Source organism: Mobula hypostoma, chromosome 1 (assembly GCF_963921235.1).
Source record: "Mobula hypostoma chromosome 1, sMobHyp1.1, whole genome shotgun sequence".
Lineage (NCBI taxonomy): Eukaryota > Metazoa > Chordata > Chondrichthyes > Myliobatiformes > Myliobatidae > Mobula > Mobula hypostoma.
This window is the reverse complement of record NC_086097.1, coordinates 136,527,454-136,550,877: the sequence shown is the minus strand read 5'-3', so window position 1 is coordinate 136,550,877 and position 23,424 is coordinate 136,527,454. Positions and strand designations below refer to the sequence as shown.

Sequence of the window (23,424 nt, the reverse complement as noted above, 5' to 3'; positions counted from 1 at the left end):
ATTATGTTGGCTGCTTTGCTGAGTGGCACCACTCACATTTGTGTTCGTGAGGAAGGGCATGCACCAACTAGAGTGGTTTCAGGGCACGAGTGCCACGCCAGCATGATGGGCTGAATGGCTTCTCTGGGCACCACTAGATTCTGAGATATCACTTAATATCATCTGGAGCTGCATTTACTAAAACTGCTAGCAAATTTTGCATCACTTAATTCTCCTCCAATGAAAATGTGCAATGAATAGAATGATAGGGAAGGGAGAAGGCTCATGTGGGGCATAAACTGAGGCATAAGTCTGCTGAGGAAAAGGCCTCATTAAAAATGAGTGTTACCAGTACAAAAAGTGAAATTAAAAACATGTTCAAAGCTGTGTGGGCTACGAGGGCTAATTGATACTGAATTGCCCATAGGTCATAGATCAATGGCAGAATAAAAAGAAATGGGATTAATGCAAAACTGCACCCAGGTCATGCCTTGTTCTCATTACTACAATCAGGAAGGAGGTACAGAAACCTGAAGGCCTACACTCTACAATCAGGAACAGCTTCTCCTCCTCTACCAACCGGATCTCTGAATGGACATTGAACCCATGAACACTTCCTCACTAATTTTTTAAATTTCTGTTTTTCACTGCTTATTTAACTAATACAATGTAAATGTATGCACGTCCCCACATTTAGCTGCTTTTCTCTCATTATTCTCTCACTGCATTGCACTGCTGCCACAAAGACAACAAATTTCACGACGGCTGCCGGAGATATTAAACCTGATTCTGAGATTGGTGCTCGAAGATGACTATGCAGTAACAAGCCTGTTACTACACTGCCCCACTCCACAATCAAACGGATATACAGATGGGAGGGTTAACTCCAGGACCAGCAACTTCAGATACACTGGCCAAAATCCCTACATCCCTATAGGAATCATGGCTCATGTTGTTTCTTCTTTCTGGATGGCTTTCTGATGAAACAGCAGTAATTTCTACAAGGGTCAGCTACCAGACGATACGGGTTAATAACAAGAGAGTGGATGAGAATTTGTTTAAATCAGCGCAGTGAGTTGCTGTGATCGGGGACGTGTTGCCTGAGGAGGAAAAGAAAGCAAACTCAAGAGGAGAATTTAGAAGGTGAATACTTTAAGGCAAAATATAGTTACTGGACTGTGGGACAGAGGAACTGATTAGAGATCTCTTAAAGATGAGCCAAGTGCATAGGTTAATTTAGTTTACGCAGTGAGGTGCTCCAAGATTCACTTAAACTTGGAACGCAGTGAACGAATGACATTTGCAATTGCTTCCAGCTAGTGTTATTTACTAGCGAAGTCATAAACCTCAGAGTGGGGGGGGGGGGGAAGAGAAATGACACTAATTCAAGATTCACTTCAATAATCCTTCAATGGGGAAAGAGATGATTAAGTGAGCACTAACTGGTGACATTTAGCTTCAGTCCTGGAAATACAAGATTTTTTTAATAAAGGAACTCTATTTAAGATTGGAGACATGGACATTGGGCACATTAATTTTCTGTACCTTTATTGGAATTTGCAAATCATGGAATCTTACAGTAGGGAGTGAGGCTGCCCAGCCCATTATGCCAGTACTAGCTTTTGGAAAGAGCTGTTCTCCAACCCTGCATTTCTGTAACTTTTCATGCTTTATCCATCACTGCTGTTGAGATTTTTCTTCCCCAGATACCAGTTTCCTGACGACACCAAGTGTGGTGCAAAACATTGCTTGTGCGACCAATAGCTCCGATTCGGTGTTCCTCAAATCTCACTCTCCTGCCATGGGGAACACTTTCTTCTTACTGTTGGTGTTGCAAAGGGAAGACCAGAAGTCCACGTTGGTCACTCTAACCTTCTCCTAACAAATGGTGCAAAGTCAGTAAAATGTACGTGGTTAGCACCATTCAGAATGAATGCCTAAAGCTGCAAAAGCCAAGCTGATTATTCCACCATGTGGACACCTTTGTTGCCTTGGAGTGAATAGTTGGGCTGAGATGACAAGTGCAATCATCCCAGCAACATCACTATAAAATAGATTTGTCCCATTACAAAATGAATTGAAATACATGCTTAAAGCTAATTTCTTTTCAAGAGAAGCAATTGAAGTTTCTCATTAAAATGTATTAGGATTGTAGAACTTTTGTAGCACATTTCCCAAGGAAGGGGTTCAGTCAGTTTGGGTTTCTTCTTTAAAAAAAAAAGGTGTAGGAGGCTAGTAGAGATTAAAATGAGGTAAATAGAATTATGAAAGGCCCAACCAAGGGAAACAATTATTTTTTTAATTGCATTTTTGTTCACCAGATGTGGACCACTGACTATTGTCCACCTCTGCACTGTGGAGGCTGTTAATGTCAAACACATTAGTTGGTCTGGATACAGGCCAGACCAAGCAAGAGCCAGAGATTTTCTTCCCTGAATGGTGCGTGTGAAACCAAGAGCCTCATGCATTAATCTGAGAGTTTCATGGGAGAATCTTTTCATTTTCCAGATATTTTTAATTTAAATTCTCCATCTGGAGAGTTCAAACTCCAGTCTCTGGATCAATGGGCCGGACTATGGCTTTTTGCCCAGTAACTGAACCACAACGCTAACAAAGCTAAATTCAAGTTTATTGTCACATGCACAAGTACAGACAGTCAGTGGCCTCTTTATTAGCTATATCTCATATGGCCACTGTGCTCGTCATGTTCTGCTGTTGTAGTCCATCCACTTCAAGGTTTGACGTGTTATATGCTCAGAGTTGCTCTTCTGCACACCACCGTTGTAACATGTGGTTATGCGTTACTGTTGCCTTTCTGTCAGCTTGAACCAGGCTGGTCATTCACCTCCGACTTCTCTCATTATCAAGGCATTTTCACCCACAGAACTACCACTCGCTGGATTTCTTCCCCTGCCCCCCCCCCCCACCCCCACCATTCTCTGTAAACTCTAGAGAACGTTGTTTGTGAAAATCCCAGGACATCAGCAGTTCCTGAGATACTCAGAACAGTCTGGTACCAACAATCATAGCGGCTCAGATCACAGCTCTTCCCCATTCTGATGTCTGAACAACTGAACCTCTTGGCCACATCTGCATGATTTTATGATTTTATGCATTGGGTTGCTGCCACGTGATTGGCTGTTTAGACATTTGCATGAATGAGCAGGTGTACCTAACAGAGTGCCCACTGAATGGATATGCACAGATGTAAAGAAAAGTTTACTGACAGCAATATCACAAACACACACACAGCATCATACAAGCAGCACTCACCAGAAAAACATATTAAACATCCCTTCTCCATTGGCTTGAGGCAAGGTGAAAATTTATGTATTTATGGAAGGATTAGAGGGAAATTGAATAGAAATGTTTTCCCCCGATAATAGTGGCCTGGAACTGACTGAAAGGGAGATGGCAGGTCGAGTCTTCGCCATGGTTAACACCAACCCAACAAGCTACAGACCAAGAAGCAGGAAATGGGATTAGTCACAGTAGCTCTGCGATTCCTGGAAGCATGTCAGTCTATCATACTTAAAAGAAACTTTGTGCATAAGCCTGTAAGTCTGTGTTGTTGTTGTTTTTTTTTTTTTTTACACAAACGTTGCCTTGGAATTCAGTTTCCATCCCCAACAACATCAGGTACTGATCTCAACAACTGCCTGCTGTGAACATTGCTCTTCATTTCTGATGTAGTTCTTAGGCAATCTATTCTTAACCTCATCTCTGTTCTTCACTTTCCACTGAGTTCTCACCTTAATCCTTTTGGCAACTGCAGTCAGTGCTGAGTCCGAAGAGTGAACTTCATGGGGTAGGTTCAGAGGAGGAGAACCAAAACTAATTAATGGACAGTTGCTCTCAAATCCCGAGTCCCAGGAGAAACCTCCTTTCACAGCGAGTGGAGAAAGTGAAACACTCCCTTGGGGAGGGGTGGAGGTGATTAATTTAAGGGAAGAAAGAAGAAGGGGCTGATAGAAAGGGAAGTAGAGGCTGGGGAAGGGTAGAATCACGTACAGATTGGAGTGGGGGGAGGGAGGAGAAATATGCAAGATACTTTCTTGCTGGACATTTGAAGCAATTTACTTTAAGGCATGGCTGATGCATATTACTCTATAGTGACTGAACGCCAACACTGCAGCTTGCCTCCCTGAATACTTGGAATGATGCAATGGAACCTGTTAATTCTTGTACAGGGTGTTGACAATATTGGTTTATATAGCAGCAGACTGTACTAGGAGCACAAGTGTTGTCCGGGATCATCGAGTCATGGCTGCGACATCAGAAAAAGTCATCCAAGCCGATCGTGATTCCCAAGATAACAAATCAGCTGTGAGAATCACAGACACAAGAGATTTTGCAGATGCTGGAAACCTAGAACACAAAATGTTGATGATGGATCTCTGCCCAAAACGTTGACTGTTTATTCATTTCCCTAGATGCTGCCGGACCTGCTGAGTTCCTCCAGCATTTTCAGTTTGGAACAGTGAAAACACAGGGCAAATCTATCTTTGTAACAAACCCACCTTACGACCAATGGGTGACTGAAATTTGTCCTTTCAGAACTCAAATCACTACCCAAAAATTTGAGATACAAAATAAAATTCACTCAGAATTTAAGGGGGAAAAGGAAATAAATGCTATTTTTTCCCCAACTTATTTCTTGACATGTATGCAGAACATGCAGCTTTACATTACAGAAAAAATGATATGGATCAATTGCTTGAAAAGCAAACATGCCATAATGCAGGTCTTCCCATCAGATTACCTTTCCCCAACTGCTTCTTTTCTAGGTTCTTTTGTTAGCCTGAGACACCCAACAGAACAAACAGGAACAATGGTAAAACTCAGATCAACCAGCATCTGTCAAGCCAAAAGGTACAAGTCAAGACCCTGCAAAGCCTCAGAACTTTGACTTACACTTTTGCCTCCACAGATGCTGACTGACCCACTCAGTTCTGCCAGAATTGGGTTTCTGCTCTAGATTCCAGCATCTAAAAGATTTCTAAAAAATTAGCTTTATCTGCAGCAAAGATCACAGCCCAAGGAAGTGCTGGGACACCAACTTGGCACGTCCACAACTTACAAACACTAACCCATAGGTCTTGGGAATATCTTAAGTCTCTTTTGTCTTTATACCTGGAGGAACTCCCCAGCTTCTGGGAACGTGATGCAGTGCAACTCACCGGTTCAATATTTCCAAGGAATAGGTCATCTCTGGTCGACTGACAATGGAGCACGAGCACGAGTCCTTGTGTTCAAGAGCTCATGTGCGACCTGAACCCTGGACTTTTCTACCACAGTTTCCACCGTCTGTCCTGAATTGGCAGAACTAGTCAAAAGTGAAGAGGCTAAATGGATTGCAATTTCACAGGAAGCCTCAGCTGTGGTCTCTCCCTCTCCAAGTGCCTTGAACGTGGATTTGAAGAGCTCTCACTAGGGTGGCAGATCTGCCCTAGTGGATGACATCATGAGCCTATTCATTCCCAATTTAAACACAATACAATGCAACACTAACATTAACTGTCTCTCCGGAAATACAAGACACTGCAGGTGCTGGAATCTGGAGCAACAATTGTTATTACCTCACAACCATCAGGCTCCTGAACCAGCATGGATAACTTCACTCACCTCAACTCTAACTGATTCCACAACTGACAGACTCACTTTCAAGGACTCTACAACTCATGTTCTAAGCATTTATTGCATAGTTGGTCTCCTTTTGCACATTGGTTGTTTGTCAGATATGATAGTTTTTCCATAAATTCTATTGTATTTCTTATTTTCCTGTAAATGCCTGCAAGAAAACTAATCCCAGGGTTGTATATGGTGACATACATATACTTTGATAATAAATTTACTTTGGTGATCAATCTGCTGGAGGAGCTCAAGATCCTGATGCAGGGACATGACCCAAAACACTGATAATACATTTCCTCCCACACATGCTGCTCAACCAGAGCTCCTCCAGCAGATTATTTGCTGCTATCGTTCACCTCACCACTTGCTCATCTTAAACAACCCACAACACATTGATTTTACATTCAATCCACTAAAGTTAATTCGAGATGTTAAACCAACCTCCACTTTAGTCAGGTGACAGGGCCCTCGCTGACTTAGTCATCTCACTTTCCACAAGAAGATTCCTAGAACCAGCTTAGCCAGTAAAACTCCGGGTTTGGAGCTCAAATTTATTCAGCTACAATCCATCTTGCTCAGTTTTACAATACATATCAATACATAAAATTTCAGAACTGTCTGACATTTTGGTTCAAGAATGGCTCCAGGAAGAAGGATAACATCTGTTTGTACAGACAATCAACAAGTTCCATCTCTAAATAACAAAGCAAATGAATTCTCAACATATTCCAGAAGTTTCACAAGAAACTGAAATGTATGACTTATATTCATACAGTCCATGTAACAGGGGAAAAATTCCCCAGCTTCAATCAAATTTGACTCCAAGAAAATAAACATTAGGACTGGTAGCCAAAGGTTTGGCCTAAGAGGATATTGTAGAGGAGAGAGACCCAGAGCAAGGGAGCTTTTGGGTGGAATCTCGGGGCTTAGGACACAAACAGCTGAAGGAACAGTCATCAGTGGCAGAGTGATTATGTTCATGGATGACTGACCCACCCCACAATTCAAGAAGCAACAGTACCCACACATCACTAATAGTTTAATTATTGGGGGGGGGGCTTGTTGGAAATTCTTGGCATATTAACCTGTAACTGCAGTTTTGTAACACCTGATAAATTGGTTTGTTATCAAGGTAAAAACTTTACCAAAAGCTTTGTTTTGCATGCTATCAGTACAGATCGTTTCATCACACCAGCACAGAAGCAATGCAAGGGAAAGACAAATAACAGAATGCAGAATAAAGTGTTCCAGCTGTAGAGAAAGTGCAGTGCAGGCTGACAGTAAGGTGCAAGGTCATAACAAGGTAGATTGTGAGGTCAATAATTCATCTTATCATTCAACAGTCTAACAGCAGTGAGACAGAAGTGTGATTGCACCTGATGGCTCATGCCTTCAAGCTTTTTTTTTAAAACCTTCTGCCCAATGGTAGTGGGAGAAGAGAGAATACACAGGCAGACCGGTATCTGATTATGTTGGCCGCTTTATCAAGGCAGGGAGAAGTGTAGACAGTGTTGCTTCTGGAGGGGTGCTGGTATATGGATGCAATGCTCCAGAAATGGACAGGAATACAAGTGCCATACTGCAGTGGTAGCATCCATGCTTCTGAATGATGAAATACGAACTTTCAAATCCCATACTAGAATCTCAATCTAATTCTCCCTGTGCATTAATGGGGTAGCGCAGCACCGTCATAAGTGGTGATGTTTGGACAAGATGATAAACCAAGTGTTTTCTGTCCCTTCTGACCCCACACCAATAATTTGAAGCTCTTACTAGTGACAGTGTGAGATTCTCAAACAACCAGTGCAAAACACTATCTGGTCATTATCTTATTTTTTTTTTGAACAAATTGCACATTACAGCAGTGGTCACTAGTTACTGGCTGTAGAGGACTTTCATATGTCTGTGGCATTTTAGAAATGCCTTCCGTTTCAGACTTTTACAAAAGGTCTAAATTTCTAAGATTTATAAGTAATGCATCCAATAACAGAAAATAGCATGGCGACATTCAATTTACCCAAAGTCTTACAATAGCCCATTCACATGCAGACTACCAGGAAGAAACTTTAGACATTGCACCAATAATACTTCTTTATGAAACTGGCTTCACAAACAATATTTAAATATTATCTTAGACAGATTAAGGGTTAGGATTTGAACTCAATATTTGAAAATGAAATTTGGTTTTAAAATATCTTCAAACATTGAAAATTATGAAGGAGTACGGAAATTCTGCAGAAATGAATCCAGTCCTGGTTACACAGATGGAGCAGTCACATGGCAAGATCTGAACGTGGCTCATTGCGTCTGCATTGAACTCAATTGGCAATCACAAGTGGATGTGTACACAGATGTGGCCGGAATTTCTAAGCATTCACTCACCCTCCAGGAGTACCTCTTTCCCCGCTCTCTTCAGAGCCTGTACTGCTTCGTCATGTGTTGCATCTCGCAAGTCCACGGAGTTCACAGACAAGATGGCATCCCCGACATACAGAGCCTCAGTCTGGTCAGCCGCTAGACCCTTGAAGATCTTCGAGATCAGGATTGGCATCTTGTTCTCTTTGCCTCCTTTGATGCTGATCCCCAAACCCCCAACCTCCTGCTGAAAGAAGGAAACAAAGGTGTTAACCTTAGGGATTAGTGTAGACCATCACAGTGCTATCCAACCATACAAAAGCTAAGGGCATTAGCTCACCAACCAACATTGGACTACAGGGGCATCTGAAGGCCAATGGGCACCTCTTCTCAGTTGAGAGAAGAGACCACTTCAAAGACATGAGCACAAAATGTCAGCTGTCTCCAATACAGCACACAGAAGGACATGACATAGGGATATTGTCTTTCCTACGAAAAATTAAATTGAACTCACTTTAGTTTTTCATTTTAAATACTTGAAGAAAATCTCTTCTATGTTCCTCCATTAAAATGTCCAGAACAATGTCCCAAAGTGCTTCATTAAGAGAAACATCAAACATTTCACACTGAGGCACGCAAGGACTGATGATCATTAAGGCTTATAAGGAGTTGATCTCCCAGTCTCTCCAAACTGCTCAATCATGCAATGAGATCATGATCTGGCCTCAGCTTGACTTTCCTGTCTATTGTCCTGAATCCAGGACTCCCATAAACATCTTCTGATCTAGGTGTTAACACAGTCTCCACAGTGGTAAGTTATAAAGGTACATCTGCCAGATCTGGCCCAGGGGATTGATAAGGGCAGAGAATTAAATGTGCTCTAGATGGATTTAAGCAAGGCCTTTGGCATGGCAGGCCAGTTCAGACACACTGGATCCTGGGTGAGCTTGCCAATTGGATACAAAATTGGCTTGATGGTAGTGGAGGCTGGTTTTTCTAGACTGGAAATCTGTGACCAGTGTTGTGCTGCAGGGATCAGTACTGGGTCATCTGTTGTTGGTCATATATTTTAATAATCTGAATATAATGTTGTTGGCATGGTCAATACGTTTGTGGGTGACACCAAAATTGGTGTGGTGGACAGTGAAAAAAAGTTGTCTATGGTTACAACAGGACATAGATCAACCGGGAATATGGACAAGGGAACTTTTTGAACCTTTGAAGAGCATAGCAGATGAAATTTAACTCAGGAAAGTGCACACTGATGCACCTTTGGAAGTTAAATCAAGTCTGGAATTATACCACCAATGACATGGTCCTGAAGAGTGTGGTACAACAGAGAGACCCAGGGGTACAGATACTGAGTTCTCTAAATTAAAAAAATGGCATCAATGGTATACAGAGCAGTGAAGACATGTGACATGCTTCCCTTCACAGTTCAGAGTACTGAATGAGAGTTGGGGTGTAAGTTTAGTTGTACGAGATGCTGGTTAGGGTGCACATGCGGCCTAACCAACATGGTGCATTGCTCTTGTTAGCACTCAACAGGAATGAAGTGATTAAGCTAGAGGGTGCAGAAGAGATTCACAAGCATGCTTCTGGAATTGGAGGTCACAAGTAGGTTGGGTCTACTTTCCCTGGAGAAAAGCGGGCAGAGAGATGACAAAAAAAAACATAAAATTATGTGAGGCAATAATATAGTCAAGAGCAGTTTCAATGGTACAGGTGTCCAAAACCACACAGCATAGGCTAGTTTGAGAAGGGGAAGGTTTAAAGGTGATACGAAGGGTGAATTTCTCACAGAAATAGCTGGTATCTGGAATGAGCTGCCAGCGGCAGTGGAGAAGACAGCACATCTCTAAAACCCCACGACATCCTCTCCAGTTCCATCCCAAATGGGCAACTGCATACCGAAACCTCACTCCCACCAGGGGAAACACTGCCAGTGAATTTCTTAAACGATGGAACAGGGAGGGGCTGCAGAAGAGGAGCAGAGGAGATGACAGGCATGGCTATCAGAAGTGGAGTGGTTCCTGCAATGGGTTGGAACTGGGGTTAAGCAGTATGTAGGGCTGGGAAATGGGGGAGAGATGGGCTTGAAGAGATTGCAGGGTCAGTAAATCGAGATTATTCAGATTGGGGCAAATATTGGTTCACGAGCAATACCCACTCAGAACCTGCAATTCTAACAACAATGATGTGTCATTATTGTGTTATACAGACATTAAGAGCACTAATTGAAGTGTCCTCTGACTCCAGCCAACATCAGATAACACAAAGCCTTCATGTCCAAGAACAAACAGCTTATGCCCTGTGATTGTTGCACACAAACTATCTACTGGAGGAACTCAGCCAGCTGAGCAGCAGCTGGGGTGTGGGGGGGGGGGGGAGAGAGGAAGTGAAGCAATAGTCAATTTGAGTCCAGACAAAGGGTCTCAATCCAAAACATTGCCTCCAGATGCTGCCTGGCCTGCTGAGTTCCTCCAGCACATTGTGTTACCTTAAAGCGGGAGTCCTGTATTCCAAGATGATTTTAGGGAGAGTATATGGGGCAGTGAGAAACTAGATCTTCTACTCCTTTTGACCACAAGATATAGAAGAATTAGGCCATTTGGCCCATTGAGCCTGCTCCACCATTTCATCATGGCTGATCCATTTTTCCTCTCAGCCCCAATCTCCTGCCTTCCACCAGCACCCCCACCCCTCATATCCTTTCATGCCCTGACCAATCAAGAGCCTATCAATCTCTGGCTTAAATATACATAAAGATTTAATCTCCACAACCACCTGTGACAATGAATTCCACAGATTCACCACCCTCTGGCTAAAGAAATCTCCATTCTAAAAGGGCACCCCTCTATTCTGAGGCAGTGTCCTATGGTCTTAGGCACTCGCACCATAGGAAACATCCTCTCCACATCCACTCTATCAAGGCCTTTCACCATTTGATAGGTTTCAATGAGGTCATCCCTTATTCTTCTGTATTCCAGTGAATACAGGCCTAAAGCCATCAAACACTCTTCATATGACAAGCTGTTTAATCCTGGAATCATCTTCGTGAACCTCCTTTGAACCCTCTCCTGTTTCAGCACATCCTTTCTGAGAATAGGGGCCCAAAACTGTTCACAATACTCCAAGTGAGGCCTCACCAGTGCTTTATAAAGTCTCAACATTACATCCTTGGCTTTTGTATTCGAGCCCTCCTGAAAAGAATGCCAATGCTGCATTTGCCTTCCTCACTACAGACTCAATCTGCAAATTAACCTTCAGAAAGAGATTAGTTCTGAGAGAGGGATCAACTGATGTTCAAAACTGGACTTCATAAATTACCATTGCTATTACAGATGTGGAACCAAGGCAGTGAGGTTTGTAGAGACAACTTGGTTCTGACCCAATTCTGAAACTGAATGGGTTCTTAATTCTCACATTGCCTCTGTATTTTAAATACCTGCATTAAGAATGGAAAAGGGTCTTTGATAATGAGACACATCGTACTTAATCCCATGGTGTCCCAGTGAATAGTGATAAAACATTCATGATACTTTGCTATATGGGACTACTTATTGATCCTAGAAGCCCATTTCCAAGTGAGGATGCAGGTCTGATTGGTGACACAGGTGAAAACAATAATGGCCTCAGTCCACAATTAAACCCAGGACAGTTAAAAGCATCCAAGACACTTGCACCTCCCCACAACCTAGTTCGCTCTTCTCTCTGGTGTATACAGTGGGGCATACACAAGGTGAAGGTACACAGTCTCTCCACACCCCCTCCCCAGGGAAAGGGTTTCAAAAAGGGGCCCAAAACAGCATAGGCTTAAGGGCATAGAATTAAGATAAGAGAAAAAAGATTTAAAAAGTGACCTGACAGGCAATTTCTTCACACAGAGTGCTGCATACATGGAACGAAATGCCAAAAGAAGTGGTTGAGGTGGGTACGATTACAGCATTTAAAGGACAAGTCGACAGGTATATCGATGGTAAAGGTTTAGAAGGATGTTGACCAAACCAAATGGGCATCTTGGTTAGCATAGACTAGTTGGGCTGAAGAGCCCCATTTCCATGCTGTACGATTCAATGTCTCGAGGTCCTAATATAGTGGAGCCCAGCCTCCAACCTGGCAACATTCTGCAGAAATTTATTAAGGCAACAAGTACTTGGTAAAGTCTACAGAGCTGTCATATTCATAACTCATCCCTGTCCTCTCCCACATACATTCCTCAAACCCATTCCCCCCCATGGAAGTCAAGACCCCGAAGCTTTATTAGGCCTTTCTAGAAACTCAACCTTAACTTGCATCATCAAATGACTTCTGCAGTACTTTGAGAACTGATGTCATGTCCTTCACTAATCATTACCTCTTGAAAGTAGAACAAATCACTTTTGCTCCAATGTCAATAATGAAACTGATTGCAAAACCAAGTTAAATTCTGAACAGTTTGAAGTTTCTGGTTGGATTGAAGAAGTTTATTTTCAAGAGGGCGATTAGTTAATACTCTGCAGTATCAAATGTATTTACTCATTTCACTAAACCTCAGTAATCCAGTAATTTGTGAAAGGAAACCAATGACCCGCTGTTTGACTGGAACATGATTGGTAGTTGTCAACTGGGCACAATTCGAGATTATTAGTATCTATAGATCCCGTGAAGCAAAATGCACGTCCTAGAAATAAGAACTAAAGTTACAATCATGAAAGTAAATTGCCTGGAATCCTAATCGCTTACTGGCTAAGCCCCACTGAACTTTAAGTAACACGGCAAAGCATTCGGCACGCAAAGGGTTACTTGCTGCCTCCACAAATCCTGTGGTATTTCCATCTGTGAATACTTGCTGCAGGATTTTCACAGGCCAGTGAGGGATAGCAATAATTATTAACCATTGCCCTGCCCTCCATCTTTAAAGCCTCTGTAAGGTAAAGTGTGTGTGAACAGCAAATGTTTAAATAATAAAATAAGTTCAGACAGAAATCAGAGTAGAAGCTCATATTTACAAGCCTGGAAATAGAGAGGGTATTGGGGTGGGGAGGAAATTGGGCATGAGCCTTGGGATGCGGGGAGACTGGGGATGTCAGTGCTGGAATCTAGGGACCGGAACTCAGGGTGACTGGGGACATCGATGCTAGGAAACGGGGGGGGGGGGGACTGATGCCAATGCCTGTGTTGCAGAAGGAACCCCAGTCTCGGAGCCATCACAACTTTGCCCAGAAGTATCTGTCCAAAAAGTGAGAGTTCGGCTGTGGTGGTGGGTGGGAAGGAGGAGAAATGGACCCAGCTCTTCCACCCTTCTCGGAATGGACATTCAACCATCAGCCAGGGCACACCAGCCCCTCCTGGGAGCCCCTAACATTTGTGAGGGCATCCTTCTATCCAAGACACTTTCCAGACCCTTTCCCGGGATACCCCCCCCCCCCGACACCCCACTGCTTCTAGAGACCACTCCCGCCCCCAGCCACCTGCCCTTTGTCCTGGTGCAGGGTCTCGGCCGGGCGGGGGTAATCTCCCCCTTCCCACCCCAGAATCGCCGCCGGTCAGGAGCTCCAGTACCTTGATGACCCTGACGCTCCTCTTCCTGTTGCTGACACTTTCGGGCAGCTCGGAGAAGGCATTGCGGACCCCTCCGGCCCTAGGGCTTGCGCACGGGCTCGGCGAGCCGTCTTGGTTCCCGTTGGCCACACCGTTCCATGCCGCGGGATCGGCCGCCTGGTCACAGCTCAACACCAGGGTCTCGTCGTACAGAGAGGCCAACACTCGGTGCCAGGTGTCCCGCACCAGGACGTCCAGCAGCCCGCTCCTTTGCACCCTGGCCGTCAACGCCATCCCCGGAGCATCCTTCTCATTCCAGGACCTGGGGGGGCGGGGGGTGAGAGGGAGAGGACAGGAGACTCCGGGTCCACTTCTGTCTCGCACTCACAGAAGTGCTGACAAATTCCTCTGCTCAAGTACTGTTTGAGGTGGAGCTAACAGTGATTAGGCAACAGAGAAACACGGATTAATCTCCACCCACTCAGAGTTTTGGGGAATCTGCAGAGGGCCAAACTTTTCAGTGACTCGTTTAGAGACGGTCCCAGATTAAAGACCCCACACCGCAGAAAACATGTGGGGAAGGAACTCCATAGCCTGAAAATCAATCAAAATAACCCGAAACAAATCACGTCAACGCCCCGCCCCCGAAAGGCGCTCTTAAAGCAACGCCGGGCTCTCTGAAGTCACTGAAAACTTTTTGAAAAGTAAAACAACTTTATTAAAAATGTAAGGGCTTAGGTCCCAACTCGCAAACGTGTATGAAGGTGTACATTAATAGTAAGGCTACCTTAAAATGGGGCCTAATGGTTTAAGGTGCAACGGTGGGTGGGACACGTCGCTCACTTGTGCCAGTTAATACCTGAGTCTCAGGAATGGTTGGTCGTAGACTTGTGAAAGAGACGGCTTGGCTGGAAGGTGGGCACAAGACGTGCTTTACGATTCACCATGAACCAGGCGAGAGCTGAGCGGCAGACAGCAGTTCCCACAGGAGATGGCGACCTCATGTGGTCTGAGGGAAGACTATGACAAGGGAGGTCGCAAAGAGTGAAGATGCCCTATCGCTCAGCTCAATATCTCTCTGTTCTTCTTCACTCTAAATGGTTTAACCATAGACTAATTCCTAAACGGGGAGAAAATTCAAAAATCCGAAGTGCAAAGGGACTTGTGAGTCCTGGTGCAGGATTCCCTAATTTGCAGATTGAAGTGGTGGTGAGGAAGTCAAATGCAATGGCAGCACTCATTTCTAGAGGACTAGAATTATAAAAGCAATAATGTAATGATGGGGCTTTACCAGGCACTGCTGAGGCCTCACTTGGAATAATGTGAGTAGTTTTGGGCCCTTTATTTAAGAAAGAGGGTTTGGAGGAGGTTTGTGAGAATGGTTCCTAGAATGAAAGGCTTATCATGTGAGGAACGATTGATGGCTCTGGCCCGATACTCGCTGGAATTAAGAAGAATGAAGGAGGATCGCATGGAAACCTGTTGAATGTTGAAAGGCCTAGATACAATGGCTGTGGAGAGGATGTTTCTGCTGGTGGGCGAGTCTAGGACCAGAGGGCACAGGCTCAGAATAGAGCCAGAGGGTGGAGAATCTGTGGAATTCATTGCCATAGGTGATGACTGTAGAGGCCAGGTCATTGGGTGTATTTTAGACAGGTTCTTCATTAGTCAGAGCACAAAAGATTACGAGGAGAATGCTGTTGAGAGGGAAACGGTTCGGTCATGATGAAATGGTAGAGCAGACTCAATGAACCAAAGGGCCTAATTCTGCTTCTGTAGTACTGAGAAAAAGTCTTGGGCACATGTATAGAGTTAGGGTGCCTAGGATTTTTGTACAGTACTGTATTTGTCAACATGGAGGGGAGAACAAGTTTGTAAATCTGAAAGGAGCAAGGGATGTTAGGAATGGCAAGGATGGCACGTTGTGAGAGGGGTGTGGGACTGTTGGCAGAGAAAGAGTGCCAGGGGCATTGGATGATGCAGGTGCAGACACACCCAGCCCTGAAACACCAGGCAAGGTCATTCAATTCCGAAAGTTGGTTTAATTGGTCCTTGCTTTTCATTCTGACAGAGAATCCATAGAAGTGAGGCAAAACAGCAGGGAGGTCATGGACGGTATACTGGGATGAGTTTACTGTCTTGAGACAAAATAGGGTGGATAAATCTCCAGGATCTGACAAGCTGTTCCCTCAGACCTTGGAGGAGGCTAGTGTAGAAATTCTAATGGGCCTAGCTGAGATATTTAAAACATCCTTACCAACGGCTGAAGTGGCAGAAGATTGGAGTATAGCTAATGTTGTTTATGAAAAGTTCTAAGAATAAACTGAGAAATTATAGGGTGCTGAGTCTGACATCAGTAGTGGTTAAGTTATTGAAAGTATTCTAAGGGACCATTTATAAGACCATAAGATACAGGACCAGAATTAGGCCATTTGGCCTATTGTGTCTGCTTCACCATTTCATCATGGCTGATCCAATTTTTCTCTCAGACCCAATCTACTGCCTTCTCCCCATTTCCCTTTAAACCCTGACAAATGAAGAATCTATCAACCTCTAGCTTAAGTACATTAAGGCTTGGCTTCCACAGCTGCCTGTGGCAAAGAATTCCACACTCTGGCTAAAGAAATTCCTCCTCATCTCCATTCTAAAAGGACACCCCTTTATTCTGAGGCTGTGTTCTCAAGTCTTAGACTCTCCCACCATAGCAAACATCCTGTCCACATCCACTCTATCAAGGTCTTTCACCGTTCAATAGGTTTCCTGTGAGGTCACCCCTCATTCTTCTGAGTTCTAGCGAATATAGGCCTAGAGCCATCAAATGCTCTTCATACGACAAGCCACTCAATCCTGGAATTACTTTTGTGATACAAGTATTTGGATAGACTAGGATTGATTAAGGATAAGCCTTGTGCATGGTAAGTCATGTCGAACCAATCTTATAGAGTTTTTTTGTGGGAGTTACCAGGGAAGTTGATGAAGGCAAGGGAATAGATGTTGTCTACATGGACAATGCCCCACATGGAAGGTTGGTTAAGGAGCTTCAGTCGCTTGGCATTCATGCTGAAGTAGTAAATTGGATTAGAAGTTGCTGTTGCAGTAAGTGTCTTGACTTACCTGCTCATCAAAAGCCATTCCCCAGTTGGAGGCGGGGAGTGGCTACTGTAAGGAGCATTGCAGCCCCTCCCACTAGCTGTCGACGTCACGGCACTGGTAGGATTTAAATCTAGCATGTGTACACGTGGTCCCTTTTCCTCTCGAGTCACCGTGGACCAGTAGATGGGGGTGCTGTGGGAATGTTAAACAGTGGGGGTATGCTGTAGTGCAGTAGGCCTGTGCGCACACTTTAGTTAAGAATTCGCCACTGTTTTTATGTTTAGTCTGTTTTGGGCACCCAGTTAAGACAAGTACATATCTGTAACCAAGTTTAACTTGAAAAAATATTGACTGCTTAGTGTCTTAGGGATGTTAGGGAGCTTGTTTGACTTAGATGCTTGGTTGAGTGCTTCACTGCTTGTCTTGTGAATAAATAGTTAATGCGCTTAGTTGTAGTTGGTGTCTTCTGTCCCACTTACCGAATCTGCTTCCCCGTAACAATTAACTTTGTGGGAGAAGCCAGAGAGCAGTAGTGGATGATTGCCTCTCTGACTGGAAGCCTGTGACAAGTAGAGTGGTGCAAGGATGGGTGCTGGGTCCATTGTTGTTTATCAATGATCTGGACGATAATGTAGAAAACTGGATCAGCACATTGGACAAGATTGGGATGTAGTGGACAGTGAGGAAGACTATCAAAGCATGTAGTGGAATTAGGACCAGCTGGAAAAATGGGCTGAAAAATGGAAGATGGAATTTAATGCAGATAAGTGTGAGGTGTTGCACTTTGGGAGGACAAACCAGGGTAGGACTTACACAGTGAACAGTAGGGCACTGAGGAATGCGGTAAAACAAAGGGAGTTGGGAAGACAGATCCTTAATTCCTTGAAAGTGGCATCACAGGTAGATAGGGTTGAAAGAGAGCTTTTGGCACATTGGCCTTCATAAAACAAAGTATTAAGTACATGAATTGGGATGTTATTTTGAACTTGTATAAGACATTGGTGAGGCCTAATTTGGAGTATAGTGTGCAATTCTGGTCACCTATCTACAGGAAAAATATCAATTAGGTTGAAACTGTGCAGAGAAAATTTACAAGGGATTTGTCAAGAGTTGAGGACCTGGGTTGCAGGAAAAGGTTGAATCTGTTAGGACTTTATTCCCTGGAGCATAGGAGAATGAGGGGAATTTTGATAGAGGTATATAAAATTATGAGGGGTATAGGGTAATTGTTACTGAGGGTGGGTGAGACTAGAGCTAGAGATTATGGGTTAAATTTCAAAGCAAAATTTATTATCAGAGTACATACATGTCAAAATCAGAATCAGGAACAGGTTTATCATCACCGGCATGTGATGTGAAATTTGTTAACTTTGCAGCAGCTGTTCAATGCAATACATAATCTAGCAGAGAGAAAAAAAAATAGATAAAATAAAAAATAATAATAAATAACCAAGTAAATCAATTACGTATATTGAATAGATTTTAAAAATAAATGTGCAAAAACAGAAATACCGTATATTTTTAAAAAAGTGAGGTAGTTTCCAAAGATTCAATGTCCATTTAGGAATCGGATGGCAGAGGGGAAGAAGCTGTTCTTGAATCGCTGACTGTGTGCCTTCAGGCTTCTGTACGTCCTGCCTGATTGTAACAGTGAGAAAAGGGCATGTCCTGGGTTTTGGAGGTCCTTAATAATGGATGCTGCCTTTCTAAGATACTGCTCCCTAAAGATGTCCTGAGTATTTTGTAGGCTAGTGCCCAAGATGGAGCTGACTAGATTTACAACCTTCTGCAGCTTCTTTCGGTCCTGTGCAGAAGCCCCTCCATACCAGACAGTGATGCAGCCTGTCAGAATGTTCTCCATGGTACAACTATAGAAGTTTTTGAGTGTATTTGTTGACATGCCAAATCTCTTCAAACTCCTAATAAAGTACTGTATAGCCGCTGTCTTTTCTTCTTTATAACAACATTGATATGTTGGGACCAGGTTAGATCCTCAGAGATCTTGACACCCAGGAATTTGAAACTGCTCACTCTCTCTACTTCTGATCCCTCTATGAGGATTGGTATGTGTTCCTTTGTCTTACTCTTCCTGAAGTCCATAATCAGCTCTTTCATCTTACTGACGTTGAGTGCCAGGTTGTTGCTGCAGCACCACTTCAGTAGTTGGCATATCTCACTCCTGTACACCCTCTCGTCACCACCTGAGATTCTACCAACAATGGTTGTATCGTTAGCAAATTTGTAGATGGTATTTGAGCTATGCCTAGCCACACAGTCATGGGTATATAGAGAGTAGAGCAGTGGGCTAAGCACACACCCCTGAGGTGCACCAGTGTTGATTGTCAGTGAGGAGAATATGTTATCACCAATCAGCACAAATTGTGGTCTTCTGGCTAGGAAGTCGAGGATCCATTTGCAGAGGGAGGTACAGAGGCCCAGGTTGTACAACTTCTCAATTAGGATTGTGGGAATGATGGTATTAAATACTGAGCTATAGTTGATGAACAGCATCCTGATGTAGGTGTTTGTGTTGTCCAGGTGGCCTAAAGCCGTGTGGAGAGCCATTGAGGTTGCATCCCACCACATACAATGGAGATTCTTCTTCCTGCTGGATCAGTTCCTTGGTCTTGCCAACTCGGAGTGAGAGGTCGCTGTGATGACAGCACTCAGCCAAGTTTTCAATCTCTCTCCTGTATGCTGATTCATCACCACCTTTGACATAGCCCACAACATCAGCACACTTGAATATGGTGTTGGAGCTGTACTGAGCCACACAGTCATACTGTAGGTGTAAAGTGCATAGAGCAGGGGGGTTAAGGGTGAAAGGTGAAATGTTTAAGGTGAACATGAGGGGAAACTTCTTCACTCAGAAGATGGTGAGAGTGTGAAATGAGCTGCCAGCGGAAGTGGTGGATATGAGTTTGATTTCAACATTTTTGAGAAATTTGTGTAGGACCATGAATGGAAGGGTCCATAGTTCGGGTGCAGTTCAATGGGACCCAGCAGATTAATAGTGTGGCACAGACTAGATGGTCTGAGGGGCCTTTTCCTGTGTTTAGTGATCTATGATGCTATGACTCCATGAGCCTAGAAGCAAGAATGGACGTCGGACTGCTGGAAAATGACACTGGGGTGGCTGTAATGAGGAACAAGGAAATGGTGGATAAACTGAATAAGCATTTTGCATCAGTCTTCACTGTGGAAGACACCAGCAACATGTCAGAAATTCAAGAGAGCCGGGGGGCAGAAGTGAGTGTACTGGCTATTCCATAAGAGAAGATACTTGGGAAGATGAAGGTATGTAAGTAAGTAATCTGGACCAGGTGGACGACACACCGGAGTTCTGAAGGAGGTAGCTGAAGAAATTATGAAGGCATTAGTAGTGATCTTTCCAGGGTCACCAGAATCTGTAACGGTTCCTGAGGGCTGGAAAATTGCATATGTCACTCCACACAGGAAAATAGACAGGAAATTATCAGCCAGTTAGCTTGACTTCAATAATATCTGACTTCAGATATTAGATAGATAAACTTTATTGATCCCGAGGGAAATTGGGTTTTGTTACAGCTGCACCAACCAAGAATAGAGCATAAATATAGCAATACAAAAACCACAAACAATCAAACAACAATATGCAAACTATGCCAGATGGAAATAAGTCCAGGACCAGCCTATTGGCGCTATTTAATAGACTCTATTAGAGTCTATTATTAAGGATGAGAGTTCAGGGTAATTGGAGGCACATGATAAAACAGGCCAAAGTCAGTATGGTTTTCCTGAGGGAAAATCTTGCTTGACAAATCTGTTGGAATCCTTTGAGGAAGTAACGGTCTGCCCTCTCTGCCAGCACAGACAGGATGGCTGAATGGCCTCCTCCTGTGCTTTAATGATTCTATGATTTCATTAAATTGTTTACTGCAATCCATCTCCCTAACTTTCCATTGCACTCTGCAGGAGGCCATTTGGCCCGTCAGCTTCTGTTTGTGTCTGCCCTCATGATGAACTTTCCAACTAGCTCCACCTTAACCCTGCTGCGGTATAAGCCCTTCCTATCAGTTACTGAAACAATTTAGTTCAGTTTGTTTTCATGAAGGGTCTTCAACCTCAAGCATTTTCACTCTGTTTCTCTCTCCACATATGCTGCCTGACATTCTGGGTATTTCCAGCATTTTGTATTTTAACCAGAATCCATTTTATTTTTACTTTTATTATTATATTAGTTATACTATTTTTATTATTTTACTATTATTTTTCCTTTGTGAAGCACCCTGGGATGTTTCTAATCTATCAAGACACTGTATAAATGTAAGTGGGGGAAACAGTTAATGCTTCAGCTCCATTATCTTTCATCAGAGCAGTTCCTTTCTCCACAGATGCTGCCTGACCTGTTGAGAGTTTAGCTGCATATTACATTTTCTCATATGTGGGCCAGCAGTGTGGGGAATAAATTATGCTGTTGCAGACAATACCCACATCCTGTGCATGAATAATAGGCAAAGTATCAGGTCTTGATACAGAAGTGAGAGAAAAAACATAACAAAAAATATATGGTTGCTAAAAGGAAATGAAAGAGTGTTTGATATCTGATACAGATATAGGTTTAAACATACCATTTAACAACATTAAATGTGCTCTTTAAAAAGAAAACAGAACAGTTAAAACACTAGACACTACTTGAAAATAATTAACAGATGTAATGAGGTATAAAAGTCCCATCTTTAATCAAAAAGTTGACTTTTAAGAAATCATTTATGTCAGGTAGTCACACCTGCATTACTGATGAGAATCTGTATCATGATAGTACTGGGGAATTTCATCACAGCTGATAACAAAAAACAAAATGTTAAAAGAACTCAGCAAGGCACGCTACACCTGTGATGGCAGAAGATGGTTATGTTGCAGCTATATAGGACCCCGGTCAGACCCCGCTTGGAGTACTGTGCTCAGTCCTGGTCGCCTCACTACAGGAAGGACGTGGAATCCATAGACAGGGTGCAGAGGAGATTTACAAAGATGTTGCCTGGTTTGGGAGCATACCCAATGAGAATAGGTTGAGTGAACTCGGCCTTTTCTCCTTGGAGTGACGGAGGATGAGAGGTGACCTGATAGAGGTGTACAAGATAATGAGAGGCATTGATTGTGTGGATAGTCAGAGGCTATTTCCCCAGGGCTGAAATGGCTAGCATGAGATGGCATAGTTTTAAGGTGCTTGGAACGAGGTGCAGAGGAGATGTCAGGGGTAAGTTTTTTACGCAGAGAGTGGTGAGTGCGTGGAATGGGCTGCTGGCGGCGGTGGTGGAGGTAGGAACAATAGGGTCTTTTAAAAGACTCCTGGATGGCTACATGGAGCTTAGAAAAATAGAGGGCTATATGTAAAGCCTAGGTAGTTCTAAGGTAGGGACATGTTTGGCACAGCTTTATGGGCTGAAGGGCCTGTATTGTGCTGTATGTTTTCTATGTTCTATGTCCTATTTTGGTTTGGGATCCCTCATCAGTACTGGGTGGAAAGATTGCCAGGATATGGTAGTATGGAGGTGGGAGGGAGTCTAGAATTCTGGTAGGTGATAGGTGGAACTGGATGGGGAGGGGTGATGGACAGGTGGAATTGGGTGGGGTGAGGGTATGGGAGAGATAAGCAAAGGGAAGAGAGCAGGGAGTGTTGAAGAGAATGGCCCTGACACAATGTGAATGGTAGATTGGAGTGGAAGTGGTGTCTGATGGTGCAACCTTGTTGAACTTGTCAAAAGTTACAACGGATGATCTCTTGTATATGGAGGTTGGTTGGGTGAGATAGGATGAGGGGAACCCTTTCTTTGCTGTTGGCGAGGAGAGAGATTAGGGCAGAATTGTGAGCTGTGGAAAAGCTGGGGTTGAGAGCCCTGTTAACCAATACAGAAGGAAAGCCTAATTTCACCTTGAGGTGAAGGAGTTGCTCAGTTTAATTTTTCCGCTCCAGTGATGCCCACAATGTAGTCTTCTCTCATAACTCACTGAACCGTTAGCACAATACTACCTCGATGTGCTTGTATATGGTACAATCCATCCAGATGATTGGCAGTGCTTTTCAATGTTTTGTGTCATTCTCCATGAAGTCTGATGGTCTTCAGTTTGTGCCTTATGTAGTCTGGAACGATGCACTCTCACATATGTACCTCCATTTCTCACCAATACCACAACTCCATCCTGACCAATAACAACTTCAGGACCTCTCCTTTTTGTACGGTCTGCTCTTCTGTAATACACTTTGTCCCCGTGTCATATTTGTCATTTGTAGGACGGACCTGTGCCCTGTGCCTCTGTGCTCTGTGAATTCTCTCTGAACACTCTACCTCAGAGAAAGCCTTCCTTGATGCATGCAATCTGAACTATGTTTCCCAACCCACTCACTCCTTGTAGTGCCCTCTAGAGCAGGTAAGCTGTCAACCAGTACAGAGGGAAGGTTTGGATTCTGGCCGAATACCAATTTATACGGGCTATAGCCATGTACATTGTGCTTGGTATTCTTCACAATAAGGGCCCAGTCCAGGGATGTGTTCCAATCACAACCATTGCTTTTCTATACCTGCAGTATTATTTCAGTTAATGTTCAATTGTCTCACTCCAGAAGTCCATTACTCCAAGGACTATATGCCGCTGTTGTCTTTGTTTCAATGTGCAAGTTCTCTGCCATATCTCTGCACTCATCTTTACTAAATTCAGGACTATTATCACTGAATACTTTCTGAGGTGGGCCATACACACTTATCCAGGAACAGATGAAGATTTTTTACTATCTCTGAGGTATTTATGTGAACTCATCAATGATGTGCAGATACCACACTCCTTGCTCCAGTTCATGTA

The 23,424-nt window shown here is 43.5% G+C and overlaps 1 protein-coding gene across 1 annotated transcript in view; it reads right to left on the bottom strand.

The window, feature by feature from the left end:
- sntb1 (syntrophin, basic 1) overlaps positions 1-14,070 on the bottom strand; it is a 130,861-nt gene extending 116,791 nt beyond the window's left edge. Inside the window, exons 1-2 of the mRNA XM_063056304.1 lie at positions 13,513-14,070; positions 7,996-8,215 (exon numbers count right to left, since the gene is read on the bottom strand). Coding sequence (XP_062912374.1) covers positions 7,996-8,215; positions 13,513-13,785 — 493 coding nt within the window. The 5' untranslated portion in view covers positions 13,786-14,070. The remainder of the gene's footprint in view (positions 1-7,995; positions 8,216-13,512) is intronic.
- Positions 14,071-23,424: the final 9,354 nt, after the last annotated feature.